Raw genomic sequence first — 14674 nt, 5'->3', positions numbered from 1 at the left:
TCTCTGTATTTGCTAAGGCAGGGAGTCAAAGGCTGGGGAGAAGACCTGGGCTTTGGGCTTTCAGGGGCTGGCCCAATATTCTGCCAGCTGTGGGAACCCTGGCAAGTCTCTCTACCTCTCTGAGGTTATTTTTTCTCTTAGGGTTTTGTGAGAATTACATGAGACCACGAGTCTCTTACTTTCTCTGAAATCTGTAAAGTGCTTTGTGAATTTGAGTTGAGCTGGGTAGACCATCATTGGATTCTGGTCCCCAAGATTCTGGTCACATATACAAGCATGGCATTTGTCCTATGAGATGAGCTTTTGTGATGGAGAAATGGTCTTGACTCTTAGGCCAGATAAACAATGGGGAAATATCTTGGCAAAAGATAAGGAGGAAGAATGTGTTTTTCCACTAGTTGTTCTTGAGATGATATCAGCTTCTAGCAAATGCCAACCGAAGCTGCCTGGAAAACCAACCGTCCTGCATGGTCCCTGCTGTTGGAGGCTGACCTCATCTCCCTCCTGTTTGTTAGTGACTGGGGAAGGGGGGGGGCTATTGTCCTTTCAGACTGACCGATGAGTTACGGACTATAGGTCACCTTGAATGGCAGCCATCTGCTACTTGGGACACATAAACCGGACCTATAGGAAGAAAAGGGTGGTCCCTCTGGATGAGTGGGTACCACCCCCAACTTCCTCCTTCCTGGTGGCACCTGGAAGTTCAACATGCAGAAGAGGGTGAGCTGGTGAAGTCCTGAATGGAACCAGGGCTGGCCTCTCCTTCAGCACGGCTGCGGTTTCCTCTGTGACACGACTGTCTTACGGATTAGCGGTAATAAATGTCTTGTTTGAGTCACAAGCTAGAAGAATGACTTTTGGTTTTAACAGTGTCATGATGCCATTAAATAAATAAGAGAAAAAAAGAGAGGGAGAAAGGAAGAAAAGAAAGGAAGTGCTGTAGTCTAGATGGAAGAGGCTCAGCCAAACACTAAGATAAGAACCAAACCCCTCAGGAGGCCGGTGGGAGTGAGGTGAGGACACCTGTGTGGTTGGGCAGAGACTTTCCACCAGTCACCGTAGGCGCACCATCTTAGGGGACTTCCTTTTGGGGTCTTTGGGAAGTAAACGTCTAAGGGGGCTCTAAGACAGCGCCATCTTGCCTGACTTTCATGCCATTTATTGAGCCTCTACTTCTCGCCTGGTCATTTAGGCGTTGACTTTGACTGACTGACTTGGACTTATCACGAGTTTGCAAAGTTGAGCATACCCATCTCTATATCATGGCTGGGGAAACAGAAACGGGGAAGGAAAGGGCGGTGGGGACATCTGCCAGTGTTCACAGAAGTCACAGATGCCGGAACAGGATTGAAAGCCAGGCCTGTGTGACTCTGTATCTTCTATTTCTTCTACTTTGCAGTCCTGTCTTTCTTTGAAGAACAACAGCAAGGTGTAATACGGTTTCCCGCATTTTATTTCTGCGATGCTGGGAATTGCAAGCCGTGGGGGGACACGTTGTCTTCTCTGGGAACTGGGCTGCTCTTCTCTGAATTGTACCAATAAACACTGAATATGGAGGCCCAATAGGATCTTGGTGTAAAATCTGGATCTTAACTTGTTTTGCTTTAAGTTTCTCACCTTTAAAACGGGGCTAATAATACATAATGAGCATAGCTATTCTGATAATTAAGTGGGATAGAGTATCTGAAGCAAATAGTATCTGCCCATGGCAGATGCTTAATGCACAAAAAAATTCTCTTCTTTGTTTCCCAGGACAAAGTTTCAACTTACCTCACCCAAGTTCTTTAAGCTTATCTGTCTGCAGGGAAAAGAAATACAGCGTTACATAAAATACAGTTCATAATGATCAAAATAAAATCATGCCGAGCCCTTAAAAACCGTTGATTATGTTCTTATTGCCAAATTAACAGACCATGGTCCAGTGTGATGTTTATCACCATTCTATAAAACTAAGGCCAGGTTATTTTTCTCATAATTTTCTGTTATAAGAAAAAAGAAGTGATGAGCCAACATAAAAGGTGGTGACAGAAAGGACACGAATACACTTGCTTCTCATTTTAGGATAATTTAAATAACATCGTTTCTGACATTTGATTTTCCTTGTCAAGTTTCATTAGCACAGTCAGACCTGCTATCATTACCTTGATTTTAAAGCTCTTAGTTTTTTGCTTTGCGGAAGTGTAAAGGGTTTTAAATATGAAGTTGGCAGGTACGGCATGGTCCTACAGAGAGAAAGGGTGCTAACAATGACAGGAGATTTGAGACAGGAAAAACACGAAACTGAGTGGTCAGGAAAGAATTCCACTGAGAATCTGTTAATATGGACATTGGACAGATCTCAGAAGAAACTCCAAACCTTTCATTTGTATTGATGATTAAATCAATCAATGTCTCTAACCCTCATTTTTCTCATCTGCAAAATGGCCACAAGGATATTCATCTCAGAGGGTTATTGTTATAGAATCGGTAAAGATAAGAATGAAAACGTTGGGCATTCAGGGGAACTGTTGTTAGACTGTGCTCAAAGTCAGATGAGGACACTGGGAAGGGCATGGGGGTGACACACACATTCTGTCTACCCCGGTCTGTCGGGGAAAAGCCTGGAAGTATGGGGAGATTAACGCTGTGACAACAATCTCGGTTGAAGGCTGGTGATCTAGTTATAAAGTTCTGTCTGCGTCAGGTGACATGATCCAGAGGCATACAGCCTTCAGATGCTGTGTCTGGTCTCAGATTTCTAATAGGCATCCACACCGAGGTCCCATATTTTTAACCTGTGTCATCAGCCCATCTGAGATAGTACGTCTGCACCCTGCCTCCCCCATTTAATGGGACAAGTGAGAAGGTAAAAGAAATAGGATTAAAAGTCATAAAATAGAACAAACACCCATAGTAGTAATTATTTGGGGGTTAAATTGAGGCTAATCTCAGTGTTTTCTGTGTTTAAGAGTCTCTGGCATCTTAGGACAAATGGGCCATGTGGCTTCAATTTAAAGTGTATAATTGATTTTAGTCTTGTGATGTTAAGTTTCAAGAGTCAAGCTATGTTTGACACCATTTACAAAGAGTTTGAATTGTTTAAGAGAACTTGAATTTTTCTGTATTTATGCATTTACTTGATTAGATTTACAAAAATTAATTGTTAAAGTTTTGTTTGTTAGGGCTTAAACTTGCATTAGAAATACTTAAAAATCAAGCAAGTGAAATGTATCAAGGCATTTCAAATGTTTAAGGAGATTTAACTGAGTTTGTAAATAAGTCTTTTTGTCTAAGATTTCTTAACCTCTCTAATCTGACGGACAGAACAATGGTCTTGCTGTTTAGATAAAAATCATTAGATCTAGAAATAGAGCAATATACCTTATAAATGGAAATGTGAGGCTTCAGGAAAGTAAGGCAGTGGAACTGATGACTTTAAATATTGGATTGTTAAGTGAAACCCAGTAATTGTGAGAAGGCCCTTCTGGGCACAGCGACCACCTTTGGGCATTGGAATGGCCATGTCGACAAGACCCCATGAGTTAGTTGCTTCGCTTGCCTGTAACATGAAGGCACCTGGCTTTCGGGGAGGGGTCTCTTAATATGAAGACAGAGGGACTGCACAAGGTCAGAGAATGGCAGAGCAGGGCGGGACTCTGGCCTCCCCCCATAGCATCACATTGCCCCTTGGAGAGCGTCTTTCCACGCTTGTTTTCCCACGTTCTGGCTCTGGAGATGACCAATAAAACGTGGTCACTGACTATATAGAATACACTGTCCCACGTCCTTTCCTGAGCAAATAGGTGCTCAGTGTGTATCTGAGTATTATACATTTAACTATAAAAATAGCCCTTCTGGACCCTCCCTTAGTTCTTGGCTCAGTTTTAAGTGAACTGGATCTGAGTCCTCACTGTATCATCCGTGAGCTCTGTCCCTCTCGATAAGTGACATTTCCTCTTTGAAGATTAGTTTTCCCATCTGGAAAATGGGTAAATCCATGGTAACAAAGAGGGTCGATTAAGGTTCTCATGAAAAAATGTATGTGAAAGCTACTTGGGATAAAATAACACCTTACATCTGTGGAACACTTTTAACATTTTTAGAGTGAGCTTTGTATTCTGAGATAAGTGTCGGTCTCAGGCAGATGTAAGAAATAATAGATCAGAGGGATCCCATGCGCCCTTCACCCAGTGTCCCCCTAAAGCAACATCTTGTAAAACTATAGTCATAAAGTTCACGCTCTAAAATCAATAGTTTCCATTCATAAATGAGAATTTGTATATCTTCTTCATAATCCATACATTCTCTCTTTCAAAGGACCATGGTTTCTCGCTATCTATAAAGATGATTTTTTCACTTCCCAAATCATCAGAATACGTTTTTGCTACTGAGATGGCTTGAACTGACGTGGTGCCAGAGTCGCTGCTTGAAAAGGGAAAACCATGGCGAAGCAAATGGCTGTTTTGTTTATTAACTATCAGGTGCTTTATTTAAATTATATTTGGCAGAAGCTTGCACCGTGGGCCACCGCGTGTGCTGGAGCAGAAAGGAGACGTGGTGCCTCAGTGAGCTGTCTGCATTTCTGTGACCTCATCAGGTCACTGCGGATTGTAATACTGCTTCCTGCAGTGTTGTTGTGGGGCTGAGTTAATGCACCCAAAAGACCCCAAAGTGAGCCCCATGCGTAGCTGGAGCTCAGCAAATGTCAGTGACTCTCAGGGTTACCCAGGGTGACTTCATCTGGCAGGCGTGTCATGCATGGTACTGACACTAGAATGGATGCAGAGCTGGACAGTCCTTCCCTTCTTAGTCTCTTTCTGATCAAGTTCCAGAGAGTCTCAGTGTGGGGTTTGCGTATCCTAGCCACCCTAACATCTACTTTTCTTCCCTTTGAACACAGAGAAAAGTCCCCAGTCTCGAAGTTTTGGTCTGAAACTGTCTGTTGCAGTTACTTCTGGCGAGATGCTTCCCTTTTACATCAATTTATTTAAGTGAAAAAAAAAATGAGCTGAGCAAAAAATATCAAGTACATGGATATGGCAAACATCACGGTAATGGTCTATTAGTGGTTGAGCACGTCTAACCAACTGTCCCAGAATGTCAAAGTCCTCTACTCGCTTTGAGCTGTCAATGAATGATCTAAATGGCATTTTCCTTATCTGAAGTGCTTCCACTCAGTCATTGTTTTGTGAAGCCAAGATTTAGCTTTAAAAGAAAGAAGAATGGTGGGGGCAGGGGTGGGGGGTGGGGTGGACACAAATGGAGCTGAGATACGAACAGCACCACCACCACCCAGGGAGAGCAGAGCCAATTGTAAAGGGCCGCAGCTGCAGCTCCCAGGCTGCCGCCCTCAGGCTCAGGTGAGTGCCTGAGGTAAATCACAGCCTCGCTTTGGGGGGAAGCGGGGACAGTTTATCTCTCAGTGCCTGTGGAGCAGCAGTTAGGCTGGGAGCGGCACTGTTTGTCCTGCTTTGGTGGAAGTGGCTCAGGTCTCCTTCTGTTTTCAGAGAACGTGAGCCTAGCAACTGCCTCCAGTGCTTGCTTACATGTGACATGAGTCAGCGGTGACGGCCATCTGACTACCTATAGGGGCCCAACTAGAAGTGAATTTGAAAGCTCTCTTCTTAAAGCAAACTTTCTTTTTCATGGTGGCTGTGGGGACAGAACCCCAGAAAGCAGTTTCCAGGCTCTCGGCCTCACATAGAAAGGTATTGGCTCAGGTAGTAAATGGCCATCAACTGTGATTGGATGGCCATCAGCTGTGGCTAGTTGGCCGTCAGCTGTAACCAGTGAGCCATTGGCCACTAATATAACTGCTGTGGCTACGCTAGCAGCAAATGGGGGCTAGCAAGATGGGGGCTGGGCTGGCATGCAGCAGAGTGAGGGTTGAGAATTGTGTGGCTCCTGCCTCCTGTGTCTCCAACCCAGCCGCCAGCGAGAATATAGAGAGAGAATGGCTGTGCCCAGGAATTTGGGCTGTTCCCAGGGAGAGTGGCAGTGCCCTGAGAGCCCTGGCTGTGTCCAGGAAGTCTGGCTGAGCTAGCAAGAGCGGATTGCAGAGAGGCGGATGCTGCCAGCAAGAATATAGTGATATGACTCCCCTACTTATGGCTCTGTGGGTGTTCCTTTTTGGCCTCACCATATCCTGCGTTCTCTTGTGGGGAGCGGGAGCAGAGACCCTGCCGGACGCCCTGTATGACAGTGGCATTCCCAGCGGCTTCAGGTTTTGGCCTCTCAATAGTTGTATACCAGCCCTATAACTCAGACCAACTCACCTAACGTCTCAGAATCTTAGTAACATTATGTGCCCAGTGGGTAGGGGAGTGATTTTCCCCAGGGACCTACTGTGTGCCATCCACTAGGCTGGGCACTGTTCCCTTCCAATCCTTAGAAAACCATACTGTGTTGGCCACTGGAAGGATTCAATGGGACAAAATGGAATTACCATCTGGAGGTGTTTATGGTGAAGAGATCCAGCACGGTACTCATCACACCTAATAATGATTAAATAAAGGTGAACTATAATGGCAGAAGCCCTAGAAGTACAAAATGCGAACTTCTGAAGACTCCAAAACCTCTGCTAGACAGCTGCACAATAGACGGGCATGACCCAGCCTGTCTGGAGGGACCGACCTGTTTCGAGGAAGCATTGTTTCAGACCTCAGAGCATGGGCGCAGATAGGGAAGGCCCGGGGACCTTCCTTCAGGCGTTAGTGGCAGACATGTTCCTAGAACCCTGTTCCCTCTGGCCTCTCAGCCCTGGCTGCCCAGCAGCTTGACCTGGGAATGCCGCGTCTCACCTCTCAGCATTTAAAACAGATACTGGGGAATAATACTGTGGGGACAGAGTCCCAGAAAGTAGTTTCCAGGCTCTCGGCCTCACATAGAAAGGTGCTGGCTCAGGTAGTAAATGGCCATCAACTGTGATTGCATGGCCATCAGCTGTGGCTAGTTGGCCGTCAGCTGTAACCAGTGAGCCATTGGCCACTAATATAACTGCTGTGGCCACGCTAGCAGGGAGAGAAAAAAATGGGGGCTAGCAAGAAGATGGTGGCTGGGCTGGCAAGCGCGGATTGCAGTTAGGATGGTGGGTTGTGGACAGTGTGGATCCAGCCTCCAGTGGGAGTATAGTGCCACCGGCGAGAATATACTAGTATGACTCCCCCATCTATGGCTCCGTGGGTGTTCCTTTTTGGCCTCACCATATCCTGCGTTCTTATGAGGGGAGCGGGAGCAGAGACCCCGCAGGCCTCCCTGCATGACAAATGGCGCAGCGAGCAGGGTCTCCCGCACGACAAGTACTCTTTAAAAAGCTTTCCTGACTATCTTAATGTAAAGCCAGGATGAGACACTGCCCTAGCATTTATAGCTTCTATTCCCAGAAAAAATAGGGTTACGGGTGCCTAATTCTGATGGGTACAGGTGGGAGATGCGGTGTGTTTTTCTTTTCTTTCCTAGGCACTTGAGAACAATTACATACATACCTCCACACCACATTCTGTCACATGAGGATGGTTATTTTCTTTTTACAAATAAGGAAAACGGGTCTCAGAAGTGTTACTTTCTTATCCAGCCAAAAGTGGCTCAACTGGGACCCAGACCTGGGTCTGCTGGCTGCCAACATATTGTTCTTTCCAGCACGAAGCCACAGAAAGATAAAAGCCTCTTCTCCACACTAAACAAACTCGTCACCTTGGACATCTTACCCTTCCCATTTCCTACCTCCTCACTTTTCTGAATTTTGATCTATTCTTAACATATTAGCCTACGTGCTCAGGAGTTTTACGGGGGATGCATTTTACATTTCTAATTCAGATGACACCACTTTGTGGGTTTGATGGTCTGTTATGGTTGGTGCCTTTTAGTCTCTCAGTCTTTGAAAATTTGGTGACTCCTAGTCTGGCTCGGCCCTTAGGAAGCTGCAGAAGGAAATATGTATTTATCCTATTTATCAAACTTCTATGTGCCAGGCAATATGCATACTGACATGAGGCAGCCCCTCCTTTTGGGGTGGAAGGGGCAGACTTGTATCCAAATGTATTATGTGAGATGGCAAAGGCACCGATAGAAAAGGGCTCAGGGTAATAAAAATGCAATAAACCTTGGTTAGAAACACATGCTGGATAGGCACTGTTAAGTGCTTCACAGGAATCACCTTATTTAATTCTCACTTTAGCCCACGAGGTAGGACGCAGCTGCTATTACCATCCTTACTCTACTGCTGAGACAAACCTTGGGCTCACAGAAGGTTAGTAATTTGCCCAGAGGCTGGGTTTCTCAACCTTTGTACTATAGATCTTTTAGGCCACATTATTCTTTGTTGGGGGGCCATCCTGTGCTGTAGGGTGGTTAGCAGCAACTCTGGCCTCTCCCCACTAGAAGCCGGTGGCATCTCCCCCCCACAAAGTTGTCACAGCCAGAATGTCTCAAGACACTGCTAACTCCCCTGGGGGCAAAGTCGCCCCAGTTGAAGACCCCTGCCCCAAGTCTGCCAGTTCATAAGAAGGAGAACCTAAACTTCAAGCTGGGCACTTTGAACAGAGACATGGCAGGAGGAGAGAGCAGGGCGGGGGATGGGGGGTGGGGTTGCAGCCTGGAAGACCCATGTTGTTTGGGGCTGTGGAGGTCGGAAAGTTGAGGAGACATTCACCAGAAAATCAAGAGGGAGAAATGGCGTTCTAACATCTGTCAGCATCAGTGAGGAATGGATTTTCCGTAGAAGCTCAAGATACGCCTGATATGCTAGAGTGTTTGTATCCGTGAGAAAGGATTACCAACTAAATAATGTCTTGTGCCCCAACCTGCTGACTGAATGAAGCCTGCAGTAAGAAAACATCATTCATTCTTTGTAACAGGAATGAGAGGAAAACGCTAATCTCTATTCTGACTTCTAAAATAAGGCAATTCAAACACTCTTGGGGAAAAATAATATGCACTTTCATGTTTGTCACATTTTGTCATTGGAGCTGGCTGCTAAATGCTCAGTATGTTTGGGAGTAGGGCTCCGTCATCAGCACTTAATAACAGAGGGTTGGTTTTGTAATATTTATCTGTCAAAAAGGCAATAATGGTTTTTGACAAATCGGTTTTCATGTGTGGTTATATTCCTCCAGCCTGGGTGATGCGAAGCTGGGGACCGATATTAGCCCTTGAATCGTCTGAACTACCTTTTGGTTTTTACATAAAAAGTCCAGATTCCATTCTGTCATTTAATATTTTTCTTTAATAACTAATTCAGGTCTCAAGTGAGCCATGCTTTCAATAACTCATTTTACTACAAAGAAGCTGTATTTTCCAGAAAGACTCAAACTGCAAGTTTCTAAGACTATTTTCCCTCGAGGTATAATGGCCTCTTCCTTGCATCATTAGGGAATCTGTTCTGAGAGGTGACAGGTTGGGGTGTCCTCGCCACCCTTCCCAGCCCACCACCTTCCCTGGTTGTTTCATGAGCAGCAATAGCACATCTCTTACCTGGCGCCTCTCTGCACTTCGGGAAAGGTGTGCCTCTGCGGGGAGGCTGGCCTGCTGCTCTCCGGCTCGGGGGGCAAGGGCTGGTACTTCTTTGGAAGAGAGGCAGGTGGCCTGTGTGAAGAGTCACAGGGAGACATGGAGAAGGTTTGCTGCACAGGTGGCCCCTCAGGCCCAGAATTAACACAGCCCGGCCCTCAGTGACCCCAGCTTTGGGTTGGAAATGTCAGTTTTTGGGTGTCGATACTTTGTAGGTCTGCCCGATCCGTTTCAGGCAGCCTCGAATGTCAGAGGAGTCATTTTTCTAAGGCACCTAAATGTACTTCCTTGCAACGTGCTCTCTGGTTTGGTTCTGTTTTCTGACATACTTTTCTCCAGGGTGTCTTTGGTTCCTCAATGTGCCCCCTGTTGGAGTTTTAGGAGTGCCTGGGGACAAAATATAACAGCCTTCATTTATCCCAGACTGGAAGACCTGAGCTGTTTAAACTCCACCAAGAAACAGGAAAATGTTTGAAAGTCAATGAATGCCTCACTCACCCACTTCTTCACCATTCACTCATTTATAAAGTGTATCAGGCACTAGTGGTAGATACTGGAGATGCAGAGAGGAAAAAGACACAGTCCTTGGCTCAAATACTTCCCTCTAGGAGGGCAGCGAGAGCAGCGATGAGAAGATTCCCAGCGAGGGTAGTGAGTGCTGTGACGGAAGTACTCACAGGGCCCCAGCGTGGCCAACTCACTCAGACTAAGAAATCAAGTCTGTTGCTCCCATCTCCATATATATATAAATATATTTGTATGTGTATGTGCTTATATAAATGTGTCCTTTATAAGTCCCTTGGCAGCATTTCCCATTGCCAGTCCTAGCTGGAAGATTTTTGTGCAAGAAGGAAGAGAAACCGAAAGGAACAGGGAAATAATGCCTGGATCCCAAAATGCTGCATCAAGGTCTATTGAACAGACGACTGTGAATGAATGAATGAGTAAATGGATGAATGAAGGCCTGTTTAATCTTGTTCATTGGCCAACTCAGATTAATTTTTCAATGTCAAATTTTTGATTCTTTTTTTTTTTTTTTTTAAATTCTGGAGCTTTTCAAATTCTAGAACTAATTAACTACAGAGCAAAACAAAATATTATTTTAAGTGTCTTACCGAGGAGTTGGTAAAGGAGTCTGTAAAAGGAAAGAGAATCAGAAATTAAATTTATTGTTCTTTGAGCAGAGCTAATGGTTAACATTTTCTTGGTTTACAAGCAGAAATTACAAATCCCAACCAAACTTCCAGGAGATATTATATTTTTCAAGGTATATCTAAGCCTTCACACTGTCCACATTCCTATGCTTCTAAAATAAGGAGTAGGTAACACATGCGTTTTAATAATTCCTCTTACCTTTTTTCCTTTGGTGGGTTTGTTTCCTAAAACACAAGAGGGAACAGCAGTGAGTTTATGGAAAATATCACCAATTTATTTTTACATATGTTCGAATGGAAATCATTTGAATAATGTTAATGTCAATTAACACTTGTTAATATCTAATTAAGTACCTGCCACCAAGCTAAATACTTTAGTTACTGATCTCATTCAATCCTCACCTTTGTTCTGGTAATGAAGAAACTGAGGCATGGGGAGATCAAATGGCTTCCAGCTACCCAGGTGTAAATGGCTGAACAAGATTTCATGGTCTGCTCCTAACTCCTATAATCCCCTCTTACCCACCAATTCTTCATTAGAATTAGCATTCTTTTATATACAGTCATCTCATTAATTCAAGTTCTGGCCAAACACCTAACTGGACATTTCTAAGCAGAGGGAAATAGCATTATAATATTTTCCAGACAGAAGGGTTTTCGAAGACCCCAGAATATAACTCCTTTATTTTATAGATGACAAAACTAAGGACAAACTAGGTAGAACAATTGCTCAAGACTACCCAACACTAGAAAAATCGGAATGAGGCCAGGAAAAGATTTTCCTGACTTCTAGGTAGTTTTATTTCCACAATTCAATAGAAGTCGGACAATCATTGATATGCTGCTCTGAACTAAGCATAATGCCAGGTACTGCGGAGAAAAGACAAATACGACACGATCCTTCCCCTTAAGTGGCCACCGTTATTCTGTCTACAGGCCAAGTTCTAGGTCCTGGGGACAGATTGGGAAGGTGAGAGACACGGTCTCTGTTGCCACAGGTTTATACCTAAGTAGGCAGGCAGGCATTGGACACATTATTTAAAATGTGATGAGAATTTCAAGGAGAGAAGAGCATGGTACGAAAGGAATATACAGGAGACTTAAGTTTGGGGTGTCAGAAAAAGCCTCTTTGAGTAGGCAGTGCTTGCTTATCTATAAAAATGGGTGTGACGTTCATAAATGTTGCTTCATAGGGAGGCGTCAATGAGATAATGTTTGTCTCCTATTGCAGGAGACTTACACCTCAGCTGAGAACTGGCTGGGTGACTACACGCTGAGCCTCGTCTTCTTATTTGTGAGACAAAGTTGGACTAAATCGGTGGTTTTTCACTATGCTCTGAAGAGCCCCTTGGGCTCCCCCTGGGGACTCCTGAGGACTCTGGGGGCTGATTCTGGCTCATCACCCCATGTCATTGGGGGAGGGGGTCTCCACTTCATCTACTTCCCATTGGATCTCCTCTTAAGATTCTTTTTTGGGAAAGGGCCAGCTGGCCCAAAACAACACAATATAACCCAATCCAACCCAACCTAACCCAACACAATATATACTGGTCTGGATGATTTTTACAGGTCTTCCAGATCTGAAATAACTACTTCATTGAACAAAATTACCATTTTCCCTGTTCTGTTTTTGTTTTGGGAAACACTTTTTAAATAGCTAGGATGGACTTCTCTGATGATTTCAAATACTGATGGCAAACGGGAATTGTAAATGTTCTTGGCATCGTAAAAACACAAAATGTGACCCAGGATGGATTTCAACAACAGCAGCAATCTAGTTAATGCTACATCTTTGGCTATTTTAATGATATTACCAGAAAGCTTAGCCCACATGATGCGTTCTTAAGGCATGAAATTAGGAAACATAAAATTAACTTCTCTCATTGTATTGTGTATTGGCTTCATGCTCAGAGCTCCCTGGGGGCTGTCTGGCTGCTCATGCTGATGGCTTTCCCTGTGGAGCTAGATATTGGCTTTCCAAGACGGCTTCCTTCACAGCTACCACTACATCTATTGGGGATCAATTCAATTCACTGGAAAAAAAATTCAATAAAGAGACGGAGTGTCTGGAATTCAATAGGAACATTCCATTTATTGTTGTAGAAATATCTATCTCATTTGCTTCAGTGACTATGAGTTTAGAAAAGGACATCTATCTTCCTTTTATTCATGGACTTATTATTGAGCACATAGCATGTGTCAGGCATGGATTCATTTTTAATATATTTGTTGATTCGGTTGTTGGGGAATATAATTCCACTCCCTCTGCCCCGAGAAAGCTGTTATTCACATGTCACTTATGTTTCAGTGGCAAGAGATAGAAAACAAACAAACAAAAGTATATGACGACAGGTGATGACAAGTTCTACAAAGAAAGATGAAACAGAGTGAGGGAGATAGAAGGGACATGGAGGTGAGAGATGGGGGGGATACTTTTTTACAGATTCCCAGTGTCTCTGGATAGGTGTCTCTGGATAGGTGATGAGAACAGAGGAAAATGAGGGAGCACACCATGTGAATGTCTGGGCAAGAGTTTTCCTGACAGGAAACAGCAGGTGCAAAGGCCCTGAGGTGAGATGAGCACAGGGGAGGTGGTGGTGGAGGTGGGGAGTGCCCCAATCACACTGGTTTTGTGGGCTGTGGTAAGAACTGTGCCTTAACCATGCTGCGTCTTTTTGGTACGTGGTCCACGGGTCCTGTGTCTTCATTATAACGTAGGGTTTTCTCAGGCATCATTTAGTATTCCCCCCACTTGAAGATTTTGTGAGGCATTATCAGCAACAGCAGCAAAACTCCCGGAGGATTTCAGCTATGTCAGTATGCCTACTAGCAGTCATTTATGCCATATGCTTCTCTGACGCATCGCTTAGAAATCCTACACACTAAGAGGTAGAGACGAATATCAGTGACTCCACAAGTGAGGAAACTGGACCAAACAGGTGAAGCAACAGGTGATGTCATACTATCCTATGGCTTTGATGATAATTCAGACGAAATCCAGCCAGACTTCTTTGTGGGGAGGGCTTGTTTAATAAAATAATCACCCCTCAGGTAGGTATTTGGGATAATGGAAGAGGATAAGATTGGAGCTGGGTTTCTTGAGTTTGAATCTTGATATGGGCAGGATCATAGCAGGTGCTCAATAAATACTTATGAAATAAACAAATGGATTGAGGAATGACTAAGTTTTCTCTTCTGGAAAAGTGAGGAATAGTTACTCATACTTCATGGGAATTCATGTGTGGAAGAAATGACTTCATGTCACGGCTTTTATTGCGTACCCACTGTTACTAGTGTTGTGTGATGGAAAATCAGAGGGAAAATGGCAATCTACCTTCCTGATGAAGTGCACAGATATTCTCAAATGCTATGGAAAGTTTCCTGTCTGTCACACAGCAAGACCCAAATATTTGTTCTTCCTGGCCGTCTTGAAATTCAGTAAAGCCGTTCCACTAGGAGGAGGCTGGCATGCTTGCCATCTGGTGGCCGTATGTGTAATTACACCGTCTGACCACAGTGTCATGTGCTCTTCAGTCTGAGGCCAGATTTCACTTCAGCTGCAAAATTTATTGCTTCTTGGGAGGTCATGTAGTGAGGTGAGCCTAGCATGACTGTAGTATCTGTTGGACCCCGTTTGGCCATTACATCTATAACTTATTAGGATGAAACCACGACGAAGTTTTCAACCTCACAGGGGTCTGTGAAGTTAAAGCAAAACCTCCCGTAGAAGAAGAAAGTCTTGTGAGATCAGTTTCTGGTGTGTCGGAGCAGCTTGTACTGGCTTACAAGGCCTGACTGTTACATTTTAAGGAATTTTGAAATGCAGTCATTCAATACAGTCATTATTTGAAGAAAATTATATAAACGTACACGTGGGTTATATCAAAAACAAAGGTAACGCATGCTCAAAACTCGTGACTTCCTAATTCCACTGCCTCTTACTCTTGTCTTTGCTGCTGAAGTTATTTACCTCTGTTGTGTCTATGGTGGAAATACTATGAAATGGTGTATCTTCCCAACGTTGTGTTCAACAG

At 44.2% G+C, this 14674-nt stretch overlaps 1 protein-coding gene across 2 annotated transcripts in view; it reads right to left on the bottom strand.

Moving 5' to 3' along the window:
- Positions 1-14674, bottom strand: part of CLNK (cytokine dependent hematopoietic cell linker) — a 160674-nt gene that overhangs the window by 24372 nt on the left and 121628 nt on the right. For both annotated transcript variants that reach the window (XM_019716570.3, XM_019716571.3), the window contains exons 9-12: positions 10840-10865; positions 10602-10621; positions 9451-9561; positions 1771-1798 (exon numbers count right to left, since the gene is read on the bottom strand). In XM_019716570.3, coding sequence (XP_019572129.3) covers positions 1771-1798; positions 9451-9561; positions 10602-10621; positions 10840-10865 — 185 coding nt within the window. The remainder of the gene's footprint in view (positions 1-1770; positions 1799-9450; positions 9562-10601; positions 10622-10839; positions 10866-14674) is intronic.

The sequence above is a fragment of the Rhinolophus sinicus genome, chromosome 1 (genome assembly GCF_057876585.1).
Source record: "Rhinolophus sinicus isolate RSI-liver-muscle chromosome 1, RSI-T2T, whole genome shotgun sequence".
Classification (NCBI taxonomy): Eukaryota; Metazoa; Chordata; class Mammalia; order Chiroptera; family Rhinolophidae; genus Rhinolophus; species Rhinolophus sinicus.
The sequence above is the reverse complement of the archived record's forward strand: the minus strand, read 5'-3'. Positions and strand labels throughout refer to the sequence as shown.